The sequence below is a fragment of the Ursus maritimus genome, unplaced genomic scaffold, assembly GCF_017311325.1.
Source record: "Ursus maritimus isolate PB19 unplaced genomic scaffold, ASM1731132v1 scaffold_24, whole genome shotgun sequence".
Lineage (NCBI taxonomy): Eukaryota > Metazoa > Chordata > Mammalia > Carnivora > Ursidae > Ursus > Ursus maritimus.
The window spans coordinates 24,097,465-24,120,733 of NW_024424897.1; the positions used below are offsets into that span (position 1 = coordinate 24,097,465).

General features: G+C 51.5%; 1 protein-coding gene across 4 annotated transcripts in view; it reads left to right on the forward strand.

Annotated features, from left to right (window-relative positions):
• The window catches only part of IGF2BP1 (insulin like growth factor 2 mRNA binding protein 1), a 40,526-nt gene extending 19,553 nt beyond the window's left edge, over positions 1–20,973 (forward strand). For 2 of the 4 annotated variants that reach the window (XM_008688216.1, XM_040640766.1), the window contains exons 3-15: positions 7,222–7,270; positions 7,779–7,830; positions 10,204–10,267; positions 11,728–12,009; positions 12,884–13,018; positions 13,672–13,794; positions 14,507–14,642; positions 15,512–15,634; positions 16,005–16,121; positions 16,984–17,058; positions 17,859–17,990; positions 18,249–18,362; positions 20,237–20,973. In XM_008688216.1, coding sequence (XP_008686438.1) covers positions 7,222–7,270; positions 7,779–7,830; positions 10,204–10,267; positions 11,728–12,009; positions 12,884–13,018; positions 13,672–13,794; positions 14,507–14,642; positions 15,512–15,634; positions 16,005–16,121; positions 16,984–17,058; positions 17,859–17,990; positions 18,249–18,362; positions 20,237–20,329 — 1,495 coding nt within the window. In that variant the 3' untranslated portion in view covers positions 20,330–20,973. Of the gene's footprint in view, positions 1–7,221; positions 7,271–7,778; positions 7,831–10,203; positions 10,268–11,727; positions 12,010–12,883; positions 13,019–13,671; positions 13,795–14,506; positions 14,643–15,511; positions 15,635–16,001; positions 16,122–16,983; positions 17,059–17,858; positions 17,991–18,248; positions 18,363–20,236 lie in introns of all 4 variants that reach the window. The other 2 variants (XM_040640765.1, XM_040640767.1) reach the window with 2 other exon arrangements.
• Positions 20,974–23,269: the final 2,296 nt, after the last annotated feature.

Genomic DNA, 23,269 nt, shown 5'->3' on the forward strand with positions numbered 1-23,269 from the left:
CCCCCCCCCGCTCCCCAGTTAACCTTGTCCATTCTCTTCTCCCATCCCCAAACAAATGGGGTGCCCTACTGGACTGCCAGCTCCTTGAGAGCAGGAGGCATTCCTGTCCCCATCACCTTACGCTCCACACCGTAGCGCAGTGCCCAGCCCCATCCAGCAGAAATGCACTGACAGCCGCATGTGTAAGTACGTTTCCTTTTTTCCTTTTTGTTTTCTTTTTTTTGCTTAGATTCTTTTTAAAAATTTTTGAAATTTCCTAATGGCCATGTCAGAAAAGAGGGAACATAATGTAAAAGATTAATTCTAACATTAATTTAGAAATTCAAAGTATTACTAATTCAACATGTAGGCAGTGTAATAACGAGGTTTTATTTGGGGGGGGTACAAAGTCATAAGGAATCCGGTGTCTAGTATTTTATGCTTAGAGCCTATTCCAGTTCAGATGCTGAGTTTTCATTGGAAACATTCAGTGAGCAATTTATTTTTTGTTTATTTATAAAGATTTTATTTATTTATTTGAGAGAGGGAGAGAGGGAGAGCACGTGCACAGGAGCTGGGGGGTGGGGTTTGCAGAGGCAGAGGGAGAGGGAGAGAGAATCCCAAGCAGACTGTGCTGAGCATGGAGCCCGAGACCATGACCTGAGCTGAAATGCAGAGTTGGGATGCTCAACCCACTGAGCCAACCAGGCACCCCGATCAGTATTTAGATTTCACGGATTTTACAGAGGAAAAGTTGAATGATATAAACACCTCCTAAAACAGGAGCATTCCGTTCCTCAGTCGCAGTAACCACAGTTCAGTGGCTCCAAAGCCACCTGTGACTAGTGGCTACCGTGGTGCGGACAGCACGGGCTCTGTGCTTAGTAGGTGCCAAGAAAATCTGTGGAATGAATGACTGCAGCAGCTGGACCACAGAAACCGAGGGGCAAGTCACGGTAGTGAGCTTGTCTGTGGATGAGAATGAAAGCAAGCATGGTGTGTCTGCAGGTTTGAAACGTTTGTTGCTCACTCTTGTCCGATGTGCAAGCAACGGCTCCAGCCCCGCCCCCAGCCAGGCTTCTCCGTTCTCATCGCCTTGGGTTAGTTTCTTCCCAGCTCTTTAAGGAGCCGCCCGCAGGCTTGAGCGAGGACTGGGGCATCATTGGGATGAAGTTATTGGGTAAATGTGTGGCAGGGTGTCTTAACTTTGGATTTATGGGTAAATTCCAAAGTCTTCATTAACTCCTGAGATCTTGAAATTGTGTGCAGAATGGTGGCATTTTTCTGGTGTAGAGTGTTCTTAGCTTTTATCACATTCCTAATGGGAACGAAGTATCGACAAAGGTGTGTGTGTATGTTGAGGGGGGGTGTTAAGAACCCCTTATTTAAGAACTTTAGGTCACAGAAAATTCCTCAGATTAAAGAAAGCCTTTTCTCATAGGTAGACGGGGTTGATCCCTGTCTGGGAACACCAGACCTTGTAAAACAGACTAGTCCTGGTCCTTGTGTCCCACATGTGAGAAACTGAGGTGCAGAGAGTTGACGGTTGGACTTGTCCAAGGCCACACGAGCCTGCTAGTCAGAAAATCACAGCCTGGGGGAGGGCCCGAGGTGAAGGATCTAATCTGGAAATCCCAGCTTAATCCTGGTTCTCTGCCGAGATGAAAGTCCAGGTTTGGCTCTTGATCAGGGGCCCCAAGCTTGACAAGATTTCCAAAACCTGTTGCTGCTTCCCTTCCACTGCCCCCATCTTCCGCTGGTTTACCCCACTCTGTTTTAAAGGAATTCCTCCTTCTACAGAGAGGTGAGGTCCCTTCCCCTGGGGCTGTGGGGGTGGCCGGAGGAATAGAACACTCCCTGCGGCAGGTTTCAGCCTTTTTCCTGGAGTCCTTGCACCTCGGGTGCATTCTGCCCTGCACAGAGGTCCCCCTCCTCTCAACCCTGGGCCCCAGGCCCCAGGCCCCTGTCCCCTTCCAGTCCCCAGTGGGCTCATCACCAAGGCTTGCACTGTTGCTAATACAACACCAACTGGAAAACCTCGTATTAGTTAGATCCATTAATTTGGAACCTGCTATGACTTTAAAACGGAGTAAGCTGGAATAATTTGAAAGACGATTTTAGGGGCTCCTGGGTGGCTCAGTCGCTTAAGCGTCCATCCCTTGGTCTCGGCTCAGGTCTTGATCTCACAGTCCTGGGTTTGAGCTCCGCTTAAAACAAAACAATTTTAATTATGGGGAAAAAAAAAAAGTAGAAAGGATAATGTAATAAATCTCCCATGTACCCATCACCTAGCTTTATTGGTAGAAATTACCAACTCATATCCAATCAGTGTTTATTTTTTCTTCACCCCCTGATTATTTTGAAGCAAATCCTGGACACGTTATTTTATCTGTAACTGTTTCTCTCTCTCTCTCTCTCTCTCTCTCTCTCTCTTTTTTTAAGGTTTTATTTGTCAGAGAGCACACAAGCAGGGGGGGCAGCAGGCAGAGGGAGAAGCAGGCTCTCCGCTGAGCGAGGAGCCCAATGCGGGATTCGATCCCAGGACCCTGGGATCATGACCTGAGCCGAAGGCAGACACTTAACATACTGATCCACCCAGGCGTCCCTGTCTCTTTTTAAAACATAAGAACTTGAGGGGTGGCTCAGTCAGGCATCTGACTCTTGATCTCAGCTGAAGTCCTGGTCTCAGGGTCAAGGGTTCAAGACCTGCGTTGGGCTCCACACTGGGCGTGGAGCCTACTCAAAATAAGAACTTGCAGAATCACTGATTCCTAATTTTTTTTTTATTTTTTTAAAGATTTTATTTATTTATTCGACAGAGAGAGAGACAGCCAGCGAGAGAGGGAACACAAGCAGGGGGAGTGGGAGAGGAAGAAGCAGGCTCATAACGGAGGAGCCTGATGTGGGGCTCGATCCCATAACGCCGGGATCACGCCCTGAGCCGAAGGCAGACGCTTAACCGCTGTGCCACCCAGGCGCCCCCACTGATTCTTAATTAACAGTGTTACCCAGTATCTAATCAGTGTTCAATATGCCATAGAATCACTTCACCCACTTAGGAAAACATGCAGCTGGGAGACGTTACTAGCTTAAGGCGTTACAGGTGGGATGTTTTGATTTATTGGAGAATAGTATCCACTTAGCCAGGCCCACTGTTGACTATGTTATATGACTTCTGAATATTTTTTTTTCTTTAAAGGTGTTTTAATTATTTTATTTGAGAGAGAGAGTGCGAGCCCAGAGAGCACAAGCAGGGGGAGCAGCAGAGGCAGAGGGAGAAGCAGGCTCTCTGCTGAGCAAGGAACCCGATGCGGGATTCGATCCCAGGACCCTGGGATCATGACCTGAGCTGAAGGCAGACACTTAACCGACTGAGCCATCCAGGTGCCCCAAATTCTGAATATTTTTAATCGCCCTTTGGCCTAACTTGGCTGAATTTTGGCAAAGGCTTTTTGTCGCCTTTCTTCCGTCCAAACAGCAGCGCAGGGGACAGCGCAGAGAGCCTGGAATCAGACAAGTTTTGAGTTCAAAGCCTGACTCTGGCTTTTAGTAGCTGTGTGCTTGGCAGAATTACTCAGTCTCCCCTTCTCGGGGTCCTGGTCTATAAAGCGGAGCCGCGGACCCCACCCTCATGGGTAATGAGGGTCTTCTAGCAAGTGCTGGATTTCAGCTTGGCATCTGTGAAGCATTCCTCAAATGTGAGGCCCTTCCCTAATTGACCTGTTTTCCTTCCCAGTCTAAGTCAGTGACACTTCTCTGCAAAGGTGAAAAGGACGAGAACTTCCTTCCCGGGAAGACCTCCCAACCACATCCCTTTCCGGGTATCCAGCTCCTGTGCTTCCTGAAATTCTTGGTTGGCTACTTAACTCCTTCTGCTGTTGCATGGGTGCTCTCTCCCTCTGTACTCTCCTGCAGCCTCCCCAAGGGCTTGAGAAAAATGGTCACTCGGTCTCTGTGGCCTTCACGCCCCGACTCCCTTCTCCTCCAGCACTAGAGAGGTGGGTCCCTTGTGGTGGTTCTGTACTGGGAGCTGCCCCAGGGCTTGGTAACTGCCCTTCAGGTCAGGGCAGGCAAAGAGGTCAGAAGCCACAGGGCGTTGGCACCCAGGGAAGGAATTATGTTGGTGAACCATTGCCTCCATTGCCAGGGGCTGTCACTCAACAGGTTTCTCAGCTCCTGGGCGCAGAGGCAGTGGTTCGGGAACCTCTGGGCATTCTCTTGCTTTTTCTGAACCGGGGATGTTGGGGTTGAGGCACTCGAGGCTCTGCTCGGGGTAGAATGCCCTGTGACCTGTAGGGCAAAGGTACTGCTCAGCCCTCCTGGAAGCTGATGGACTGGAGAGAGGAGAGGGGCCCTGGGCCAGACCTTAGAAGCCTTTAGTGGTCAAGGGAGGCAGGGCAGTGGGACTGTAGGTGCTGGTGTTTCCCGCTGTTACCCCAGCAGTGACATCTAAATATTGTAGCGACTGGGTGACCATCACACAGCTCATTGCCGGCCCTTCCTCCCCGTCTCCTCCCATGCTTGTCTGGATACCTGTAGGCTCCTGAGGACGGGGCCAGGGATTGAGCACCCACTCCCAAGTCAGGCACCCTCCTTCACACAGCTTATCTCTTGAAGTCCTCACAAAAGCCCTGTCAGTTTCCACAGGAGGAAACTAAGGTGCGAGCCAAGGAGTACCCCATCAAATGCCGTAGCTTCTCTCTGGACCCCCAAGCCCTCCGCATACCACCCCGGCCCAGCTTGCACCTGGCCTTCCAGAGTTTGTGGTACAGATGAGTTCACCGGGGGTCCTGGGAAGGGAGGACGGGGTACAGTCACCAACATCACCCCATGTGCTTTGGGCCTGAAAGAAATTAGGTAGCACCGTCAGTAATAGAAACCAGGCCAAAGGCTTAAAAGACAAAGGGTCTTCTTGGCTTCTGTTGTGTGTTTGTCAGGGTTGGGGGCTTGCAGAAAGGAAGCTTGGAGGCCTGAAGGGGTTCCCAGGATTGGGTGTGTGTATCTTAGAGGGGTGGGTGAGTCTCTGCCTCTGGGTGGGGGGGTGGGGGGGGTGGGAGAGGGCTCCCAGGAGGTCTTTTCTTTCATTGGTTGTGTGGCCCTGCCCTCCTCCTCCTCCTTCTCCTGGAACATTCCAGACATTCCAGACTGCCATTGCTTTCAGGATATGGATTAAAACCCCAAACTGAGATTTGATTTCCTTACCCCATCCCCTCCCCAACTCTTCCCTACCCTGAAAAGAAAGCCCCTAAAACTGGGATTTTGAAGTAGGAGGAGGAGGGGAGGGTCTTTTTGACCTTCGACCCGAGATTACACTAAGGGACCATCTTGAAAGAGCCGTCTTCCCACTGAGCGCCCACACCGGGGTTGCTTTAAGCCCTTATTGCTTTGAACTCCCAGGCAGGCAGCCCCTAGAGGGAGTGACTACTGTCGTGGGGCCTCGAGCTAGATCAGTGTCCCCAGTCTTCCATGGTGTAACCATCTCTTCCTCAGTTCTCCTACAGCTGGACTTTGATTGTGAGGCTTCCTGCATGTTCTCTGCCTGTTTGGGCAGGAAATGGGTGTTATATGGGATATCCCCAACTAGGGCAGATGCCTTGGGGCCCCCTCTTTGCCTATGAATGGAATCAAAGAAAGTGGCCTGGTGTGGGATCTGAGGACCTGGAACTGGACTTGTTTCTCATCCTTCCTCTCCGTCCTGCAGGGTAGTCTGACGACCTTACATCAGGTTCATGAGCCAACCAAGGTAGAGAGCCACACACATAGATTCCCTTCAACGCATCTCCTCCCTTCCCCTGAAGTCATTTTGTCCCAGGAAGAGACTTCCTCTGTGTATCTCATCAATAAAAACCTTCCGTGCTCAGAGCTGCACCGCTAGAAAGGATCTTAGAGACGCTTCGGTTTCCATTTTGCAACTCGAAGACACTTAAGGTCACAGGGATGGAAATGCATGAGCTGGCCTAGGACAGAGCCAAGAGGGAAACATTTTCGGCGAGAGCTTAGCATCCCTACCTCATGTGTTTTCAACACCCCCCTCCCCTAGCAGGAGCTGACAAGGGTTCGGTAGGAACACTGAGGGCCGGAAGCTTACTTGGCTTAGTCAGATGAAGACCCCATCAGGGGTAGTTTAGGACTAGAACCGGATTTTCTTGCTTCCCAGACCAGTTTTCTCTCATGCCGTTAGAATTTCATTGGGCCATGTCCCTGAACTAAGTTTGTGACCAAGGATATGCAGAGACATAAATGACAGTTGACCACTGAAGATCAAGTCAGTTGAAATGGTGTAAGCCCAGGGATTAGGGCATCGATTTGGGTAGTGAGCAGTTAATTGCCCTGGGAATCAGCCTTGAACCTGAAAGCCTGCCTGGGGAAAATTTCACTTTGAAGAGGTATTTGAAAGATGGAATGGAGAAAGCGAAGTGATGTGGAAGGAGGGAAGGTGGCGGTCACGATGCCGCGTGGTGTGTTAATCGTTTCCACCCTAGTATTCCAGATGCGTCTCTTACTAGAAGTATTCGAAGCCCTTTGCTGAGCTCTAATATTATCTAGCATCACCTGAAACCGCCCTGTGAATAGGCATTGTCCCTGTTTTATAAAGGAAGGAAAGTGAGCCTCAGAGAAGTGGAATCATTTTAAGATCAGTGCTGTTAAGTGGAGCAGAGATTTAAGTCCACACTTGTACAAAAAACCACTTAACTACCACACTGCTGTCCTGCTGGGATTTGTTTGCATGTATGTCTCTCCCAATAACCTGTGAGCACCTTGAGGTCCGGCGCTTGGTCTGTCACCATGTCCCCAGTATCTGTATAGCGTGACACAGGCACCAGTTAAACGGGTGTTGGGTTAATGGACGATGTCTTCCGTGGCAGCTTTGCATGCCTAGTGCCTGAAACGCGGTGGGAGGCGAGAGATGAAAATAGGTGGTTGGTGAAGGAAAGAGCCGGCGAGACCTGAGCAGAGGGACAAACAAAGCAGGTGTGATTTGGGGGGAATTCTGTGACTCTGGTGCTTCGGGCCTCTGATCTCAGTCTTCCTGTCTGTGGTAGCACTGATAACTTAACGCTCTGAAGTGAGGCAGCCTTCCACCAAATCTTCATCCCCGAAGGTTATCATTCTTGGATTCTCAGACTTTGGTGTTGAACAGAAGGTCGGGAGATAAAGGCTGACCTAGGGATTAAACACTTCAAGGTCGTAGGCCCCGAAAGCATCTGGAGTGGTCATTAATCCTCTTCCCTCTAATTTCAGGAGTCGGAAAATTCAGATTCGAAATATCCCACCCCAGCTCCGTTGGGAAGTAAGTGATTGGGAGAGACCCAAGACATGGGGAAGTGGAGGCTGGAAAGGAAGCCCGGGCCAGTCTGGGTTGGCAGAGATGACTGGGGAGATCCCCCAGTGGTTCGGGGGTCGGCCAGGGATGCTAGTACTGAGGGAGGTTGGTTGGGTCTCATCCTCAGCCCAGGACCGCCCGTCCCATGTTAGCCCTTTGGGCTCGTGCCTGTGATGAGAGGCATTAGGGAGGTGGGTAGGGTGTTCCCTGAGCCCCAGACTTAGACCCCAGAGGCCCAAGTCTACTTCCAGAAAGGCCCTTAGATGCCTTTTTTGTGCTCAAGTACTTTTCTGCAAAGATACCCTGACAAGTTACCAGCAGTATCGGTACCCTGAAAAGAGTAAGCCAGACAGGTCATACTGCTCAAGTCCCCACCTAAGGCTCTGCCTGTGCCTTGGGGTGAGGATGTCCGGTGGCTGGCTTCGTGGCAGTTCCTGATGCTCAGAGTAGCTTCCTCCCTTCTCCTTGCTCCTAGGTGCTGGACAGCCTGCTTGCTCAGTACGGTACAGTGGAGAACTGCGAGCAAGGTAAGGGTATGGAGGCGGTGGGCGGTGGGGAAGGGGCTGGGTGGGTGCTGGAGCATTTGGGGGGATTCATTTTCCACGATCACATCCACCCGGCATACCAAAAGCAGACAGACAGGCAGAATATGGCCCGAAGGGAGATACATGCACAGGGGACGTGGCTGTGCTCCTTCTCTCTGACACAGGTTTCTCTGTTTAATGAGCAAAGTCATTCGTTTCCAGCATGGGATCCCAAGTCTTAAGTCATGGTCCAAAGAGAGGTCTTAAGGGTTTAGCAGTAGTACAAGCATAGAAATTGGGCGCTCAGCCTGAGTAGGTCTGCAGTCCCTTTTCTTTAAAAGCTTCATGATTCTAAAAGCTTCATGATTCTTTATGTTTGGCTGGACTAGTCGGCTCGTTATCTCCGTGTAGAAGCTCTGATTGTCAACTCCGTGTCTTTGGTCCATATATATATATATATAAAGCAGAGATTACTGGGCACACAGTGATGGGCAGGCACAATCTTTCCAGAGTGGGCCCACAGGAGAAATCTAAGAAATCTGGGTCATAAAATATTTGCTGAGATTTCTGAGCTTTCTCCATTGCTTTGGGTCATAAATAATTTTCAGAGGAAACGAGCTAAAATAAGGAGCGGTTTTGGTTGGACATAAGGGAGAGCTTGGCCATTTGAGAAGATACGATTGGAGCTTGTAGATCTTCAAGAAACGTAAGGAGTCACCCCGTGGAGATTTAAATGTTCATCTCCATTTTCCGTGGAAAGGTGCAAGCTAGAAATCACTCGAGATTAAAATATTTGCCTCCACAAAGGTAAAGTGCTGGGTCCATCAAACAGGTTCTCCTGCTCTAATCCTGTAGGTTGCCTTTTTGTCATAAATGCCAGGACACAACAGGACACCCTGATAACCATTGCCCAGAACTGCTCACGCGTTAGGCTAATGACTGAGTTACTCCTGGACAAACAGCAAGAATAAGTGCTGGCTGGGGAGCCATCGTGAGCTGCCCTGGGAGGCCCCGCAGGGGTCCACACTGGTCCAGATCTGCCTGGGGGTCACCTGGGAGCTGTCACACACCATATCAGCAAGGGAGACCCGTTCCCTGGAGAGAACAGAATGGGAAATGTTTGATTTTGTTTGGACAGCAGAGGAAGTCTTCTGGTGTCTAAGTGAGGTCCTTTCTGTCCACTCTATTTAAAATCACGCCCCTTCGCACCGTCTCCTTTAACCCTGATTTACATTTTTCCGTGGCATTCATTCATCAGCCTCTGGTAGCTAGAGAATCTGATGATTGTACTTGGCGTTGTCCTGCCGCTAGAATGTCACCTCCAGTAAGGCCGAGTCTTTGTCTGTTTCACCCACTACTGTCTTTCAGTTTAACTGGGAAGATTGTTCTTTCCAGAATCTCCCTCGCTCACCACCGTGGTGGGGGAGCGCTGAGGATGAAGGCCCGAGGGGTTAAGAGTGGTCTGCACTGAGAATTTGTGGCCAGGTGGCTTATTATCCTCAGTGACGAGGGCAGAGGTTTAGTTTTTGTCACTGTCCCCCACCCTAAGGCTCAGCTGGTCCAGGGAACCCCAAATCAAAAGACAGACACAAGACAGGTTTATTTTATTAATTTAAAATAAGAGGTGTGCCCCCAGACCGCCTTAGAATTCTGTCATCCAGCCCAGTCTCTCCCTGTAGGAAAGAGTATAATGGCAAAGTCAAATGAAGACCGAGAGGTTTCATGGTAAGAACGGAGGACTTGGATGCGATTAATGGCAGATGCCATGAATTTATGATGGGTTGAATGTGCATTTCCACTGCCAAGATGTTTGGAAGACTGAGTCAGGAAATTGCCATCCCTCGGTTCCCCATAGCTGTTCCTCTCAGCCCGTTGAGCTTAGGTCATGATACGCTCACGTTTGGTCCATCTCTCCTTGATGTTCTGCCATGGATGTGGGTCTCTTCTGCCCTGTTCTTACAGGTCATGTCTTGGGATGTTTGCTTCTATAAATTGCTAATCTTACTGTGTGTGGATTTTTAGCTAGTTGAAGTTTCCAAGAATAAATTTGTATCCCAGACCGGGTTGTGCACTCCCTGCTGCCTAAGTGCTATGCTCACTGCACCCTTGAGTTCCCCAGCTCTCTGAGGGGCTGGCCAGGGGAAGTCAAAGGAAGACACAGAAGGGAAAATGCAAAAAAGGTTAATTTGAATTTCCTAGAAGTTCTGGAGAGGGGCCTAAAGGGGAAATATTTTCCCTTGTCATTCAGGTATTTCCTTCTTGCAACACGTGTAACTTCTTATATAACCTGGAAGGATGAGCTTTTAACGCTTGGGTTCATTGGTGGCATCTCCAGATCGCGCTGCTCTAACCTTGGCCTCTGTTTTGCTCCCCCAGTGAACACGGAGAGTGAGACTGCCGTGGTGAATGTCACCTATTCCAACCGGGAACAGACCAGGCAGTGAGTGGGCCCGAAGGCGGGGTGGGGAGGGTCTTCTCGGGGCCTTGGGAGCCAGGTAACAGATGCTTCTACAGGGCTGGGGTCTAGGCAGGCAGGAGTAGCCTGCTTGGGTTCTGTTACTGTGATAGCCAGCCGCAGACTCTTGTTCTTCGGTTCAGGGATCTCAAGGGTTCAGAAAACTCAGCAGGATTGAGAGCAAACCCATGGAAGGGAAGGGACCCAAAGACCCTCCCAGGAAAGGTGGGGAAATCCTCTTGGATTGGCTTTCTCTTGGGTCTCTAGTTGCCCTGGCCCCGCAAGGGTGCTTTGCTGTGTCGACGGCGCCATCTAGTGATGGTGAGGAGGAACTCTGGGATTTACAAAAGGGATTTGTTCGTGTTCTGATGTGGCGGGGGCAGACATTTTATTGCTGTGATGCCACCAGCCCAGTTCATGCTTTTCTCCGGTGCTCTCAGTCCCATCACACCCATGCCTTCTGGCTCCTTAAGCCCTTTGGCTGAGCAACTACACTTCTCACCCACTGGTACTGAAAGACTTTGTATGTTTCGTGCATTGACTCGCATTTAGCTTTTGACAGCTTGCTTGTTCCTTCAGCATGCCGCCTCTAGCCGGGTGATGGTACGTTGTAAAATCCCACCACTTCCTCAAATCCCATTTTCTTTTACTTTTCCTTATTTTTTAAAAAGTTTATTTTTAAGTTATCTCTACCGCCCGCGTGGTGCTCGGAACTCAGGATCCCGAGATCAAGAGTTAGCACACTCTCCTGACTGAGCCCTCCAGGCGCCCTGCCCCCATTTTCTTTTCAGTGGCTCAGGATTTTCTGGAGGTCCCTACTGCCCCTTGTGGCCAGTGTGTGGTCCTTAGCCTGGCTCCAGAGTCATGTCAACACTCTGCTTACTCCCCACTACCTGTTGCTGCCTTGTTAACATTTCTCACCTGCATCGGCCATTGTGGGACTGGAGGGCGCTCGCTTCCTCCCCTCCCACAGCGTTATTCACTCCTGCTTTGCAGACATTCCAGATACACTGAAACTCCTGCTTCCAAGCTGTAAGCAGGACATTCTGTCTCCCACCCCTCCCCCTTTTTTTAGTTTCCTCAAACATGGAAGGTAGCAGACTCCACAGGTGTAAAAACAAGTCTCTTGTCTCTTCACGTGTTTATTACATTTATTCACTTATCATGAATCACATGTGATTCTCACGTTACTCTTACATGATACATAGTTTTGGCTGAAATTAATAAGCCAGTTCGAAATCCATTGGGTATAACTTTTCCCTTTGATGTTTTCAGCCATTTAGACTGGAAAGTTCTCTGAGGTGGAGGTGGGAGTGGGGGTAGGTGGTCATCTCCCTGGTGTTGAGTGTGCTCCAAGTTGTGACCCAGGCTGCTTTACACACGGAGCGCCTTTGGTGTGATTGGCTTGGGTTGGAGTGACCAGTAGATTCTCCCTCTGTCCTCAGAGCCATCATGAAGCTGAATGGCCACCAGCTGGAGAACCACGCCCTAAAGGTCTCCTACATTCCCGACGAGCAGATAGCACAGGGTCCCGAGAACGGGCGCCGAGGAGGCTTTGGCTCTCGGGGTCAGCCCCGCCAGGGCTCCCCTGTGGCAGCGGGGGCCCCAGCCAAGCAGCAGCAAGTGGATATCCCCCTGCGGCTCCTGGTGCCCACCCAGTATGTGGGTGCCATCATTGGCAAGGAGGGGGCCACCATCCGAAACATCACGAAACAGACCCAGTCCAAGTGAGTGTTGGCTGCTGGGCAATGGAGCTGGGGTGCCTCCCGGTAGCACACCTGGGAGTCTCAGTATTTACTTTTCAGGAAATGTTGCCTGGAATGTGTTCCCTCTTCTCCTCATTGGGGGTGGGGGTGGGGGCAGGTGGTGAGGTTGAATGGGCTGGGGGCGTGCCATTTGGTGGCAGTGGCTGGGCCACACGGTTATTAGTAGGAAGGGTTCTAGAATTTCTTGTAGGAAGTGTCATCAAGCAAACGTAGTCTAGGTGAGTCGGCAGCCCTGGTGCTCTGTGGGTTGAGCACTGCCTGTCGGTGGCTGTTCGGCTGGGCAGCCTGGCCAACGCCAGCCCTCAGTGATAGGTCATCATCCCGCCCCATCTCCCACTCCACCACTGTTCCTCTAATCTCTTTCAAAATTTGACTTTATTTTTATTTGTGTATAGTTGACCACTCTGTAATCTTTGTAGCTAATCAGTGTTCTCTGGAAAAGAACAGGTCACGTCATGTCCTTATTCCGAATGCATCCTTTATTATTTACTTTTAATTTGGGACAGTGTGCCTTCCCTTTATAGTTGTTTCACGGGGGGAGTCCAGTATTTAAGGGGAAATGCAGCTTTAGAGCTGTGGGCTGGTGATTGCCAGCCCTGGGTTCCCATGCCAGACGCCACCATTGTCCCCCACCACCTCCTGATTGAGACAGAATCCAGAGCAGCACGCTGGCCCCGGGTTCCCCCGGCGCTTTCTCTGCCCTTCCCCCTTCTGCACTTGGACTATTCCAAGAGCTGTTTCTGTACTTCCGGGCGAGGAGAGGTGGCAAGGAGGGTGCAGAAGACTCCGGGTTTCACCGGGGACCCGTAACCGTCCTTGACCTTGTGGTCCTCAGGATAGATGTGCACAGGAAGGAGAACGCAGGTGCTGCGGAGAAGGCCATCAGCGTGCACTCCACCCCTGAGGGCTGCTCGTCTGCGTGTAAGATGATCTTGGAGATTATGCATAAGGAAGCAAAGGACACCAAAACGTAAGGCTTTGTAACCAGGGGGTTGCCGCCTCCCCCGCTGCATTACTTTCTGTTTGCAAGAATGCAGGAATAAACAGGAGACAGAGGACATAAACTGAGACATGAGGTTCTCTTTCCCACAAGTAACACCCTGTATGCCCCTTAGCGGTTCTGTGCATTTACAAGCATATGTGTGTGTGTGTGTGTGTGTGTGCGCGTCCGTATACGTGCGTGTGCACAGGTGTGCATGTGCGTGTTTTACCAGAAGTAGGACTATAATGAATGTATTCCACAGTTGGCGTTTTTCACGCTTATGGATCAGTAATTACTGACCCACCTCATTCTTTCTAAAACGGCATGGAATTCTGTAGTATGGGTATTTTGAAGTATACAGCTGAGTGAATATTAACACGCATATACCTGCAAAACCATCGCCACGATTACGATAATGAGCATGGCCATCGCTCTGGTAGTCCTTGTGCCCCTTGGCGGCCCATCCCTGCCTCCCCATTTCTCCAGCACTAAAGCAACCGCCAACGTGTTGATTTTCGTAATCTTTTAAAATGTAGTTTTGTCCCGTGGTTTGTCCCGGAAACCCCGCGTCTGCAGTGGCATGCTCTCCGAGTCTGCCTGGCCCACCATGTGACCACTCCCGTCCCTCCCTCCTTCCCAAGGGCCGACGAGGTTCCCCTGAAGATCCTGGCCCATAATAACTTTGTGGGGCGTCTCATTGGCAAGGAAGGGCGCAACCTGAAGAAGGTGGAGCAGGACACGGAGACCAAGATCACCATCTCCTCGTAAGGCTCTCCTTTACCTCTTTATGAGCGGGGTGCCGGGGGGCTCGGGGGTGGCAGTATGCAATATTGAGCCTTACTACTTGGCCCCAGAAGTCGGGTGCGGTTTCTGCCCTCCTGAAGAATAATCAGTGAAGTGGCAAAGAGTGTTTATCTCTGTGAGGCCTGGGGTTGCTGAAGCACATCCTTCCGTCCTCCGGCCTGCCCATCACGCCTGTCCCCTGCATCTCGGAGAGCCTGCTGCCAGGGGGGTCTCAGGCATGTTTGCCAGGCCGTGAGAAGTGGACCGACCTGGGTCCTGGTCTGAGGATTGAGTGTATGCTCTCCTGTGTCGTGGCCTGCCTCTCCCGGAGGAACCAGAGCCAAGCAGATCGAGTCCTCTTCTGTGAGCGCTGTGCCTGTTGATTTCATCCCAGACTGTTCCAAAAGCACAGGAAATGGGTTGCCAAGAACCCCTGGAGAAACTTCCAGTCCTGAGCATCCTCCCTGCTTTACGGGCGATGGAAACCTGTCTGTCATTGGACTCATTGCAAATTTAGGGGTTTCAGTTGGGTGTTCTCCTCTCCCTGCACCTCGCTCCCTCTCTGCCCGGGTTACGGACTGAAGGACAGAGATGGGGCGCTATTTGCTGAAAGTGAAACAGCTGTTCTGCGGCTGATTCCCAGCCAGGGCCTCTCCCTGATGGGAGGATGACGTGGCTCTGCTCTCCCGCCAGGCTGCAGGACCTCACCCTTTATAACCCTGAGAGGACCATCACTGTGAAGGGGGCCATTGAGAACTGCTGCAGGGCCGAGCAGGAGATCATGAAGAAAGTTCGGGAGGCCTACGAGAACGACGTGGCTGCCATGAGTGTGAGTGTCAGGCGCCTCTGCTTACCCTGACGCTCTGAGCCTGAGGCCCAGCAGAAGGGGGTCTCCATGTGGGGTCGGCAGGCCACATGCTTTTGGATCTCCAGTTCTCCAGATCTTTTCAGTTTAATGAATAGAGATTCTTTATCTGATTCCTAAGGTGGGCGGTGGGTTTAATTCTGGGCTTCGAGGTCTGCGATCTTCATATAAAATTGGTGTGTACTTCAGTGAGTAGAGGGGCCATAATTTTCATCTGATTTTTTTTTTTAATTTAAGATTTTATTTATTTAAGAGATAGAGTGCGAGAGCCAGGGTGAGCTGTGGGGGTGGGGGGTAGGGGAGGAGCAGAGGGAGAGGGACGAGCAAACGCGGCATTAAGCGTGGAGCCCAGCGTGGGGCTCGACCCCACAACCCTGAGATCGAACCTGAGCTGAAATCAAGAGTCGGACGCCTCACCTTCTGAGACACCCAAGCACCCCTCATCTGATTTTTAAAGGGGACTGAGGCTGTGGGGTACAGGAGGAAAGGCGAGCCGTGGAGTCTAACAGAGATCTGTCCTTGCTGTGCCTTCTCATAGGAATGTTCTAGTGCAGGGTTAGTGAAGTATACCACCAGAGAGATGGGACACCTGAGGCTCTGGTTGACCCTTCTGGTTGGCGTTGCTGGTTCGTAGTCCGGCGAGAATGTGCCATCACTCACAGCTCCTCGCTCCGAGCGTGCACGCATGTGTGAGAAGCAGAAGGGCAGGCAGGCTTTGTGCAAAAGTACTCCGTTGTCCTGTGTTTGCTCCCCCTCCCCCAGCGCTGCCCTGTGGGTTCAGCCAGGCCCCCGCGGCACGAGCTGACCTCTCCCTCCTCACCTTCCTCCCCCAGCTGCAGTCACATCTCATCCCCGGCCTGAACTTGGCAGCTGTAGGTCTTTTTCCAGCCTCGTCCAGTGCGGTCCCGCCCCCCCCCAGCAGCGTCACCGGAGCCGCTCCCTACAGCTCCTTTATGGTAGGTGCGGCATGTCGGGACGGGCGAGCCCTGGGCCCTTCCATGGCCTCCCCTGGGGTCCAGCCGCATGCGGGAGCCTGACACTTGCGAGTTCGCGGAGAGAGGGAAGGCAGGTGTGGGATGCCGCTCTTGGGCGGTGCTGCTAGCTGCTGGCGCCCACTCCGTGCACGGCACCTCGGTTTCCGCCTGGGCTGCCGTTGGCGGCGCTCTCCCTTGTCCTTGCTGGGCCCGGGGAGAGCCAAGGAGCGTGTCGCCCACGTTGGCCGCCCAGTGTCTGCCTGCTCCTCTTTGAGGATGCGCGCACGGGGGTGGAGGGGCTCCCAGGCCGTGACCCTCGCGCAGGGGAATAACAGCCCCTGTCTCGCAGCAGGCTCCGGAGCAGGAGATGGTGCAGGTGTTCATCCCGGCGCAGGCAGTGGGGGCCATCATCGGGAAGAAGGGCCAGCACATCAAACAGCTCTCCCGCTTCGCCAGTGCCTCCATTAAGGTGACCCGCGCTGCCTCCTTCCAGCTCCCGGGGAGAGGGGAGCGCTCTGCTTCTACCCCCTCACCCTTTCTTCCTGGACGCCCCGTGGGGCTGCTGTTGTGTGACCTCTTCCTCTGACAGATGGACGCCCCCTTTGCATTTGACCATGCCCTGGGGCCTTCGGTGCTCCTGGGCTTTCAGGGGAGGGAGGAGGCCGAGTTGCAGCCTAGAAGGGGAGCTTAGGTTCTGGCCCAGACTGAGGTGGGTTCAGCCCCCAGCCCCTAAGCCAAGGCCGTCGGCCTCAACCACTGTTCCCTTGTCACTGCCATCAGTGTCCTAATACCATGAAATGATGTAGCCGGGGGCCCCCCCCACTCCCGAGCCAGTGCCTGGCGCTCAGTGGTTGCTCCGTAGATGCCGGCTGTCTTTCTGCCTCCCTTCCCCAGGGTCCAGTGCAGAGAGAAGGGAGAGTCTGTCCTCGTGAAACAAAGTTAAGTTTCACAAGCCTCAGTCCGGTTGTGTCGATGGTCCTGAAGGAGTTGGTCAGACACAGGGATTCTTTTCTACTGAAGTATGGTCCCCGCCCTCCTCACCGTGGGCATTTTGTCTGTGCCCCCCCCAGCTGTGCACAGGACCCCACAGAAGCCTCTCCAGGAGGCTGGGAGGGTGGGTGGCAGGGAGGCTGTCCTTAGGGAGTGTCCTGGACACATGCACCCACGGTCCTCATCACATTTTTGGTGCAGGAGTAATGCCCTTGGGGCTCAAGGCCTTTGTTCTCGCCTCTCCTAGCCCTCGGAAGTGGGTGGTGGCATTAGGTGGTGGCAGGGGGCTTGGAGCAAGTGGAGGTCGGGGGCACCTCTTTGACCAGCTCTTTGCTTTCTAGATTGCTCCTCCCGAAACTCCTGACTCCAAAGTTCGTATGGTCATCATCACTGGACCCCCAGAGGCCCAATTTAAGGTTCTCATCTTTGTTTTTCCAGTGAAAGGGAATCAAGGTTGGGTGGGAGTGGAAATCTGCACAACACTTTCTGAAAGTTTTTATTTATGTAAGTCATGTCTACACCCCCCACGACCCTGAGATCAAGAATCTCCCGCTGTGCTGACAGGGCTGGCCAGGTGCCCCGAGGACAGCACTGCGGTGCTGCTTTCAGTTTGGCGTCCAACTCAATTTCTACTGACTTCTTCCCTCTTTAGTTCTGAAGGTGAATAGAAATGTGGGACAGAAGGAAGGCTGAGGGCATCTTTCTTGTGCCTTGCCTTAGTTACTAAGGAAGATCTTTGACGCCCAGTTCCCTTCTCTCCTTTAAGTCGTACGACATTGCTGGGTCCCTGGACTTCTGGTCACAGAGCCAGAGAGCGGACAGTCAGCTCCTCCTGACCTAGGCAGGCAAGGAGAACGGGGACGCTCTAGAGGCCGTGCGGAGTAGCCAGCAGCCTCTCCTCTGGCGGGCCGGATCAGCTGGCTTGTTCACGTAAATGGGCCTGTAGGATTTTGTAGCTTATGAGTCGTACCTCGGGGAGGTATGTGTTCAGGTCCTCTACCAGGCTCTCCAGTATTACCAGTAAGCAGAAGGAGCAGCTTGAAGCTGTTGGCCATTTTCACATCACCTGGTGTAGATGGTTGATGCACCCTGGGTTGGGCCTGGGGGGCCGGAGAGGATGGGGGTAGAGCTTGGGGGCCGTATTTCTGCGTTTACCTCGCTCCCCTTTTGTCCTGTGTACGGCCCGCTGATGCACAAGGACCTCCTCCTCTCTCAGGCTCAGGGAAGAATTTATGGAAAACTCAAGGAGGAGAACTTCTTTGGACCCAAGGAGGAAGTAAAGCTGGAGACACATATCCGGGTGCCAGCATCAGCTGCCGGCAGAGTCATTGGCAAAGGCGGCAAAACGGTGAGCCTTGAGGGTCAGGGATGAAAGTTCTGGGTCTTCGTCCTCAAACCCAACAGCTCCGCCCTGGCCTCCTGCTGCTCCCCTACCCCGTACAACCTTAGGACTCCCGGCTTGCTCCTTTACCTGAGTCCGCTCCCCAGCCTGGCTCCGGAGTCCTCCAGTTACCTGCTAGTGACATGCCTCTTGCCCCTCCCTCCAACCCCCTCCATGCTTTCTTGATAACACCTTGAGCTTCTCTCTGCCCCCCACCCCGCCCAGGTGAACGAGTTGCAGAATTTGACAGCAGCCGAGGTGGTAGTGCCAAGAGACCAGACCCCGGATGAGAATGACCAGGTCATCGTCAAGATCATCGGGCATTTTTATGCCAGCCAGGTACATGTGGCAGTCCCCCTCGTGGGAGGGCAGCGGGAGTCCAGGGGTCAGAGAAGCAAGAGGCCAGACGTTGACTTGCATGGCTTTGACCATGGCTTTGACCAGTCCCGTGGACTCTGCCTGCCTCTGGACTGGGCCATTCTTTTCCAAGTGTAGGAGTGTGGTGTAGATGTTTTATTCCCTCTTAGAACTGTAGGGAGAGTGATTTCAGAACTTCCGTATGTAGTATATATTCGGTATAGTGAAGAGTATGTATCTGTGTTTCTTGTAATATATTAAGTCTTTCCTGTTGTCTGGCTTTCGTCCTTTGCTAACCCCTTTGGCACCAGATAAGAGAGGAAATCGGTATTACCCACCACCCAGTTTAGTTTGTGGAATACTAACAGTAGTAACAACGTTCTGGTTGCCTTTTTCCAGTGCAGTCCTTTTCCTTTCTCACAATGACCGCTCCATCCCATCCCTGGTTCCAGTTCTTCGACCGTCCCATTCCAGAACTCACCATCCCCACACCGCCTCCAGTGGGCCAGTCGGCACTGCCCGGCAATGGGACTGACCCCGGAGTCTGGAAAGAGGGTGGATATCAGGTTCAAACACTCTGAATCTCAAAAGTCAGAGAAAGGTTAATTGAAAGGGAATGGGGTTTCCCTGAAGTCCTCCGGCGTCAGACCTGGAAGGGATATGGAGACTCCCGGACACAAGCCCATCTGTTCAGAGGCTAGGCACTTCCTAAGCTAGACGCTGCCTAAGCAGTCAAGGGCGGTAAGGAACCCGGAACCCCAGAGCCCCGGTTCCCGGCGCTCGGTTCCCAGTGTGGTGTGGCCTCGCAGCTCCAGGCACAGGGGTTTTGGAAATAGAGGGCGTTGAACTCAAACCCCACATGGCCTTTCTGCTGTATGGCCTGGGCTAAGAAACTTTCTGTGGCAGTCCTTGGAGAAGTATGAACAAGAGCCACGGTAGTGTCTGAGACTTCGGCGTGCATCTGGTATACCAAGCACCACTCTGTGGTTCACATGCGCTAGCTCATTGAATCCCCATGACAGTCTCGTTGTACAAATGAGGGGCGTGGTAGCGTTGAGGATCGATCTAGGGACGCACCGAGCCAGGATGGTCTCAGTACCAAAGCGGGCGGGGTGTGTGTGTGTATTTTTCATGTGTTAGAATGAGGATTAGAGGGAAACCTGAGTAGGAAGTGGTATAAACCCTGAGTCCGCAGCCTTTCCCCACCTACACCACCTTTCTCTTGAACCAAGGAACCAAGCACTCCGTTTATGGAAGGAGGCGATACTGGTAAACCAGTTAGGGGCGCCCCATGTTGCAGTTGGGTTCCCTTGCCCAGCTCTGTTCTTAGCGAAGAAACCTTTAGGAAGGAAAGAGTAAAGAGACGGATCCTTGGTATTTTGTCCATTTTTGATGGCGGAGCTTACATTTCACTGCTTGTTTGTAAATCCGTGCCTGGACATTTCGTCCCCTTTGCTGGGGACATGCACGCGCATGGCGGAGCTCTGAGTTGTGAGGCGCTCTCCTACCTGATGACCTTCTGGCCAGATGTGCTCCTGGGGACTCCAGGAGTTTTATTTTGGGTTCACTAGCATGTGTGGCAACTTTGTCAATTTTTCAGTTCTGGTGCATGAGTTTGTATTCTGGTTTCCCCTCCCCCACCTTGCTGTAGTCATCCCACCCCGCTCCCCAGGGCGAGGGGCTGCTCGGGGCCCACGGGGAGGCAGAGAAACTTCAGGTCCCCGCTTACCCTCGCTCTTCCTGTTGTGTTTGTTGCTGGTGTTTCGATCCTGATGGCCTCTCTCCCTCCAGGGTCAGGCTCTCCCCTTGCCTTTGGAGAGATCTTCACTCTTGCCTCTTGTCTGGTTCTCCTACAGATGGCACAGAGGAAGATACGAGACATCCTGGCCCAAGTTAAACAGCTGCACCAAAAGGGACAGAGTAACCAGGCCCAGGCACGGAGGAAGTGACCAGCCCCTCCCCATCACGTCGACTCAAGGACAACGGGCTGGAATCGAGAGCGCGTTCTCCCCAGCAGGCCTGAGAATGAGTGGGAATCAGGGACACTTGGGCCGGGGTGTAGATCAGGTTTGCCCACTTGCTTGAGAAAAGACGTTCCAGTGAGGAACCCTGATCCCTCGGCCCCACACGCCCCACCAATTGGCCCGACATTGCCCACCCTCAGGGTGTCACCATGGAAATTCTAGCTCAGGGTGCTTTTAAACGTGGATTGTTTAAGTAAGTTCTCCAGGTCCCACCAAGAGGGTGGGTCAGACCCCAGTGGGAAGAGAAATAAAATTTCCTTCAGGTTTTTCAATCATGCAGAGGGGTGTTTCAATCAGCCTCAAAGGATGGTTTGCTTCTTGACCCTAAAATCCTTCCAGCCTTCTCCTACTTGGTCCGTTGATTAAAATACCTCTATTCTCGTGCCCTGACATAGCCTCTTCCTATATTCACACGAATTGTTTTATCTGTACTGCTACCAGAAAAAGTAGGAACCAATGCATTGCTTTGCTTATGTTATTGATTCAAAGGAGAAGACACACCAGCATCTGTTAGTCTAATTCCACTCCTTCCCTAACCAACCAACAGGAACAGCAAGGAGTAAAGAATGGGGGAGAAATATGATTAAAATATATAGTAATCCACGTTTAAAAGGAGTGCCCTTATGGCCGATCTAGTCCAGGTCACCATGTTGAAAAATTGGCGCAGTTAAAATTTTTCCACTCTGTCGGGACTTCCCCACCAAGATTCCCTGCCCCATTCACGTCCTTCTACCCATCTAGGTGCACATGGGTGGTACTGAATGCTCAGCGGGATAGGGGCTGACCACTGTACTGTCCCTGATTCCCATCATTCTCAGGCAGATTTTATATTTTTTTAAAGTCTATTTTAATGATTGGATATGAGCACTGGGAAGGGGACATGACTCCCCTTGATAAAGTCTCAGTTCCATGGAGGACTTGAGTGGCCCCAAAGGCTGCCACTGTGCCCTCACTCCAGCCCATGTGCTCCTATAAGGGCTGGTTCCCAGAGGCAGGGGTTGCGGGGCACTCCCCCCCCACGGCACTGTTCCCTTGGTGGTGGTGGGATGTGGAACCCAACCCTGAGCTCCCGGTAAAGCTAAAGTCCGTCATCTGGCATGTATTACGACTATTCAGTACATTGGAGAGTATTTGCTTCTGTTTTTATCCTAGAGGCTTATTTAACCGATGGCTTCTGCCTCCGTGAATGATTGGCATGACCAAAGTGTGCCTGAAAACAAAATTCAAAATACCAGCAGCGTTATGCACAAAGGGGTAAATAAGCTTAATTTATTAATTTACCAGGCTCAATAAGATCCCGTTGGAAGTTCAGCCCTTGTGGAAGACGGCAGCCATCAGTTAAATGAGGTTAGGCCTCCCCTCCGAATATACTGATTGTCAATGCATATTAGCCAGGTGGTGCACTTTAGCTACCTTGGACAATGCTATCCAGTGTGCTGGGAAGGGAGGAAGGCCTCTCTGCATGTGGAAAAGCCCATGCGTGGAGTCCCCTCCTTCCAACACTGCAACAACGACAGTAGTAATAACGAGACAACCATGACCCGTGGGCGGAGTCAGTCAGGTAATGCTGTGCGCGAAGTAAACTACCTCAAGGTATGAAGTTACCTCAGCAATTACTTTCCTTTTTGTTCCCCCCACCTTTTTTTTTTAACCTTTTTTTTTTTTCTTTGCGGCTTGCTGATATTTTATATAAAAAAAGAAAAGCAAAGCAAAAGAGAAGCTGATAGTCTTGAATATTTTATTTTTTTAATGAAAAGAAAAAAAACGAGAAAGTTATGTTTCATAATTTCTTACAACATGAGCCAGTGTAAGCCTTTAGGATCTCTCTATGGAGAACAGGCCCTGTGGGAAAAGGCAGCAGGGGCTGCTCTTTGGGGAGGAGGCTGGGGCTGATGGGGCAGGCCCAGGGTTGAGAGAGACCAGGGGGAGGCCCTGATCTCTAACTCCGGGATTCCTAAGCCACTGGCCTCTCTCCTGGGAACTCCTGCATGCTGGGGTTCAGAGAACCTAGCAGAGCTGTGGGCTTCCAGGGGCCAAAAAACAGTCCCTGGCAACTGGCCCCTGGTGTCCACCCCCGTCTCTCCCTTTTTGGTGAAAGGGCATCCCAGCCAGTTTTCCCCACCAGTGGTGCTGTTGAGATATTTTAAAATATTGCCTCCGTTTTATCGAGGAGTGAAATAATAACTAAAAAATATACCCTTTAAAAAAAAAAAAACAGAAACAAAAACTCTATTTCTCTGTCTAGAAATATGGGAGCCAAGATTCCGTTGGTGGAAGAGACAAAGCTGCTCTCTCCCCCTCAGAGAGGTCCACCGGGTTTGTCATTGCTGTCTTTTTCTGTTTTTCTTTCTTTCTTTCTTTCTTTCTTTCTTTCTTTCTTTCTTTCTTTCTTTCTTTCTTTCTTTCTTTTTCTTTCTTTCTTTCTCTTTCCTTCTTTCTTTTTCCTTCTTTCTTTTTCTTTCCTTCTCTTTCTTCTTTCTTTCTCTCTCTCTCTCTCTCTTTCTTTCTTTTTCTTTTTCTTTTTCTTTTTCTTTTGTTATTTTCATTTCAGTCCCATCTTGCTGTTCTTTTTGGTCTGTATCAACAGGCCAAGGAGCAGACAGACACTCGGATGACTGCCCCTCTGTCTCCTCTGTCTTTTAGACTGATCTGATTGATTTTAACAGTGGACCCAAACTAGAGGAATCCTTAATTTAGGGTGGTGGGTGGCCAGGAGGGGTAGGAGGTATGGAAATGTGATTGGGGACAGGTTCCTGCCTCACTCATGTCTTATCCCTTTGTGCTCATGACATTCCTTTATAACCTCCAGAATGGTCTACCCCAAAGACAGGAGGGCGCAGGAGAGCATTTAGGGGTAATATCAGG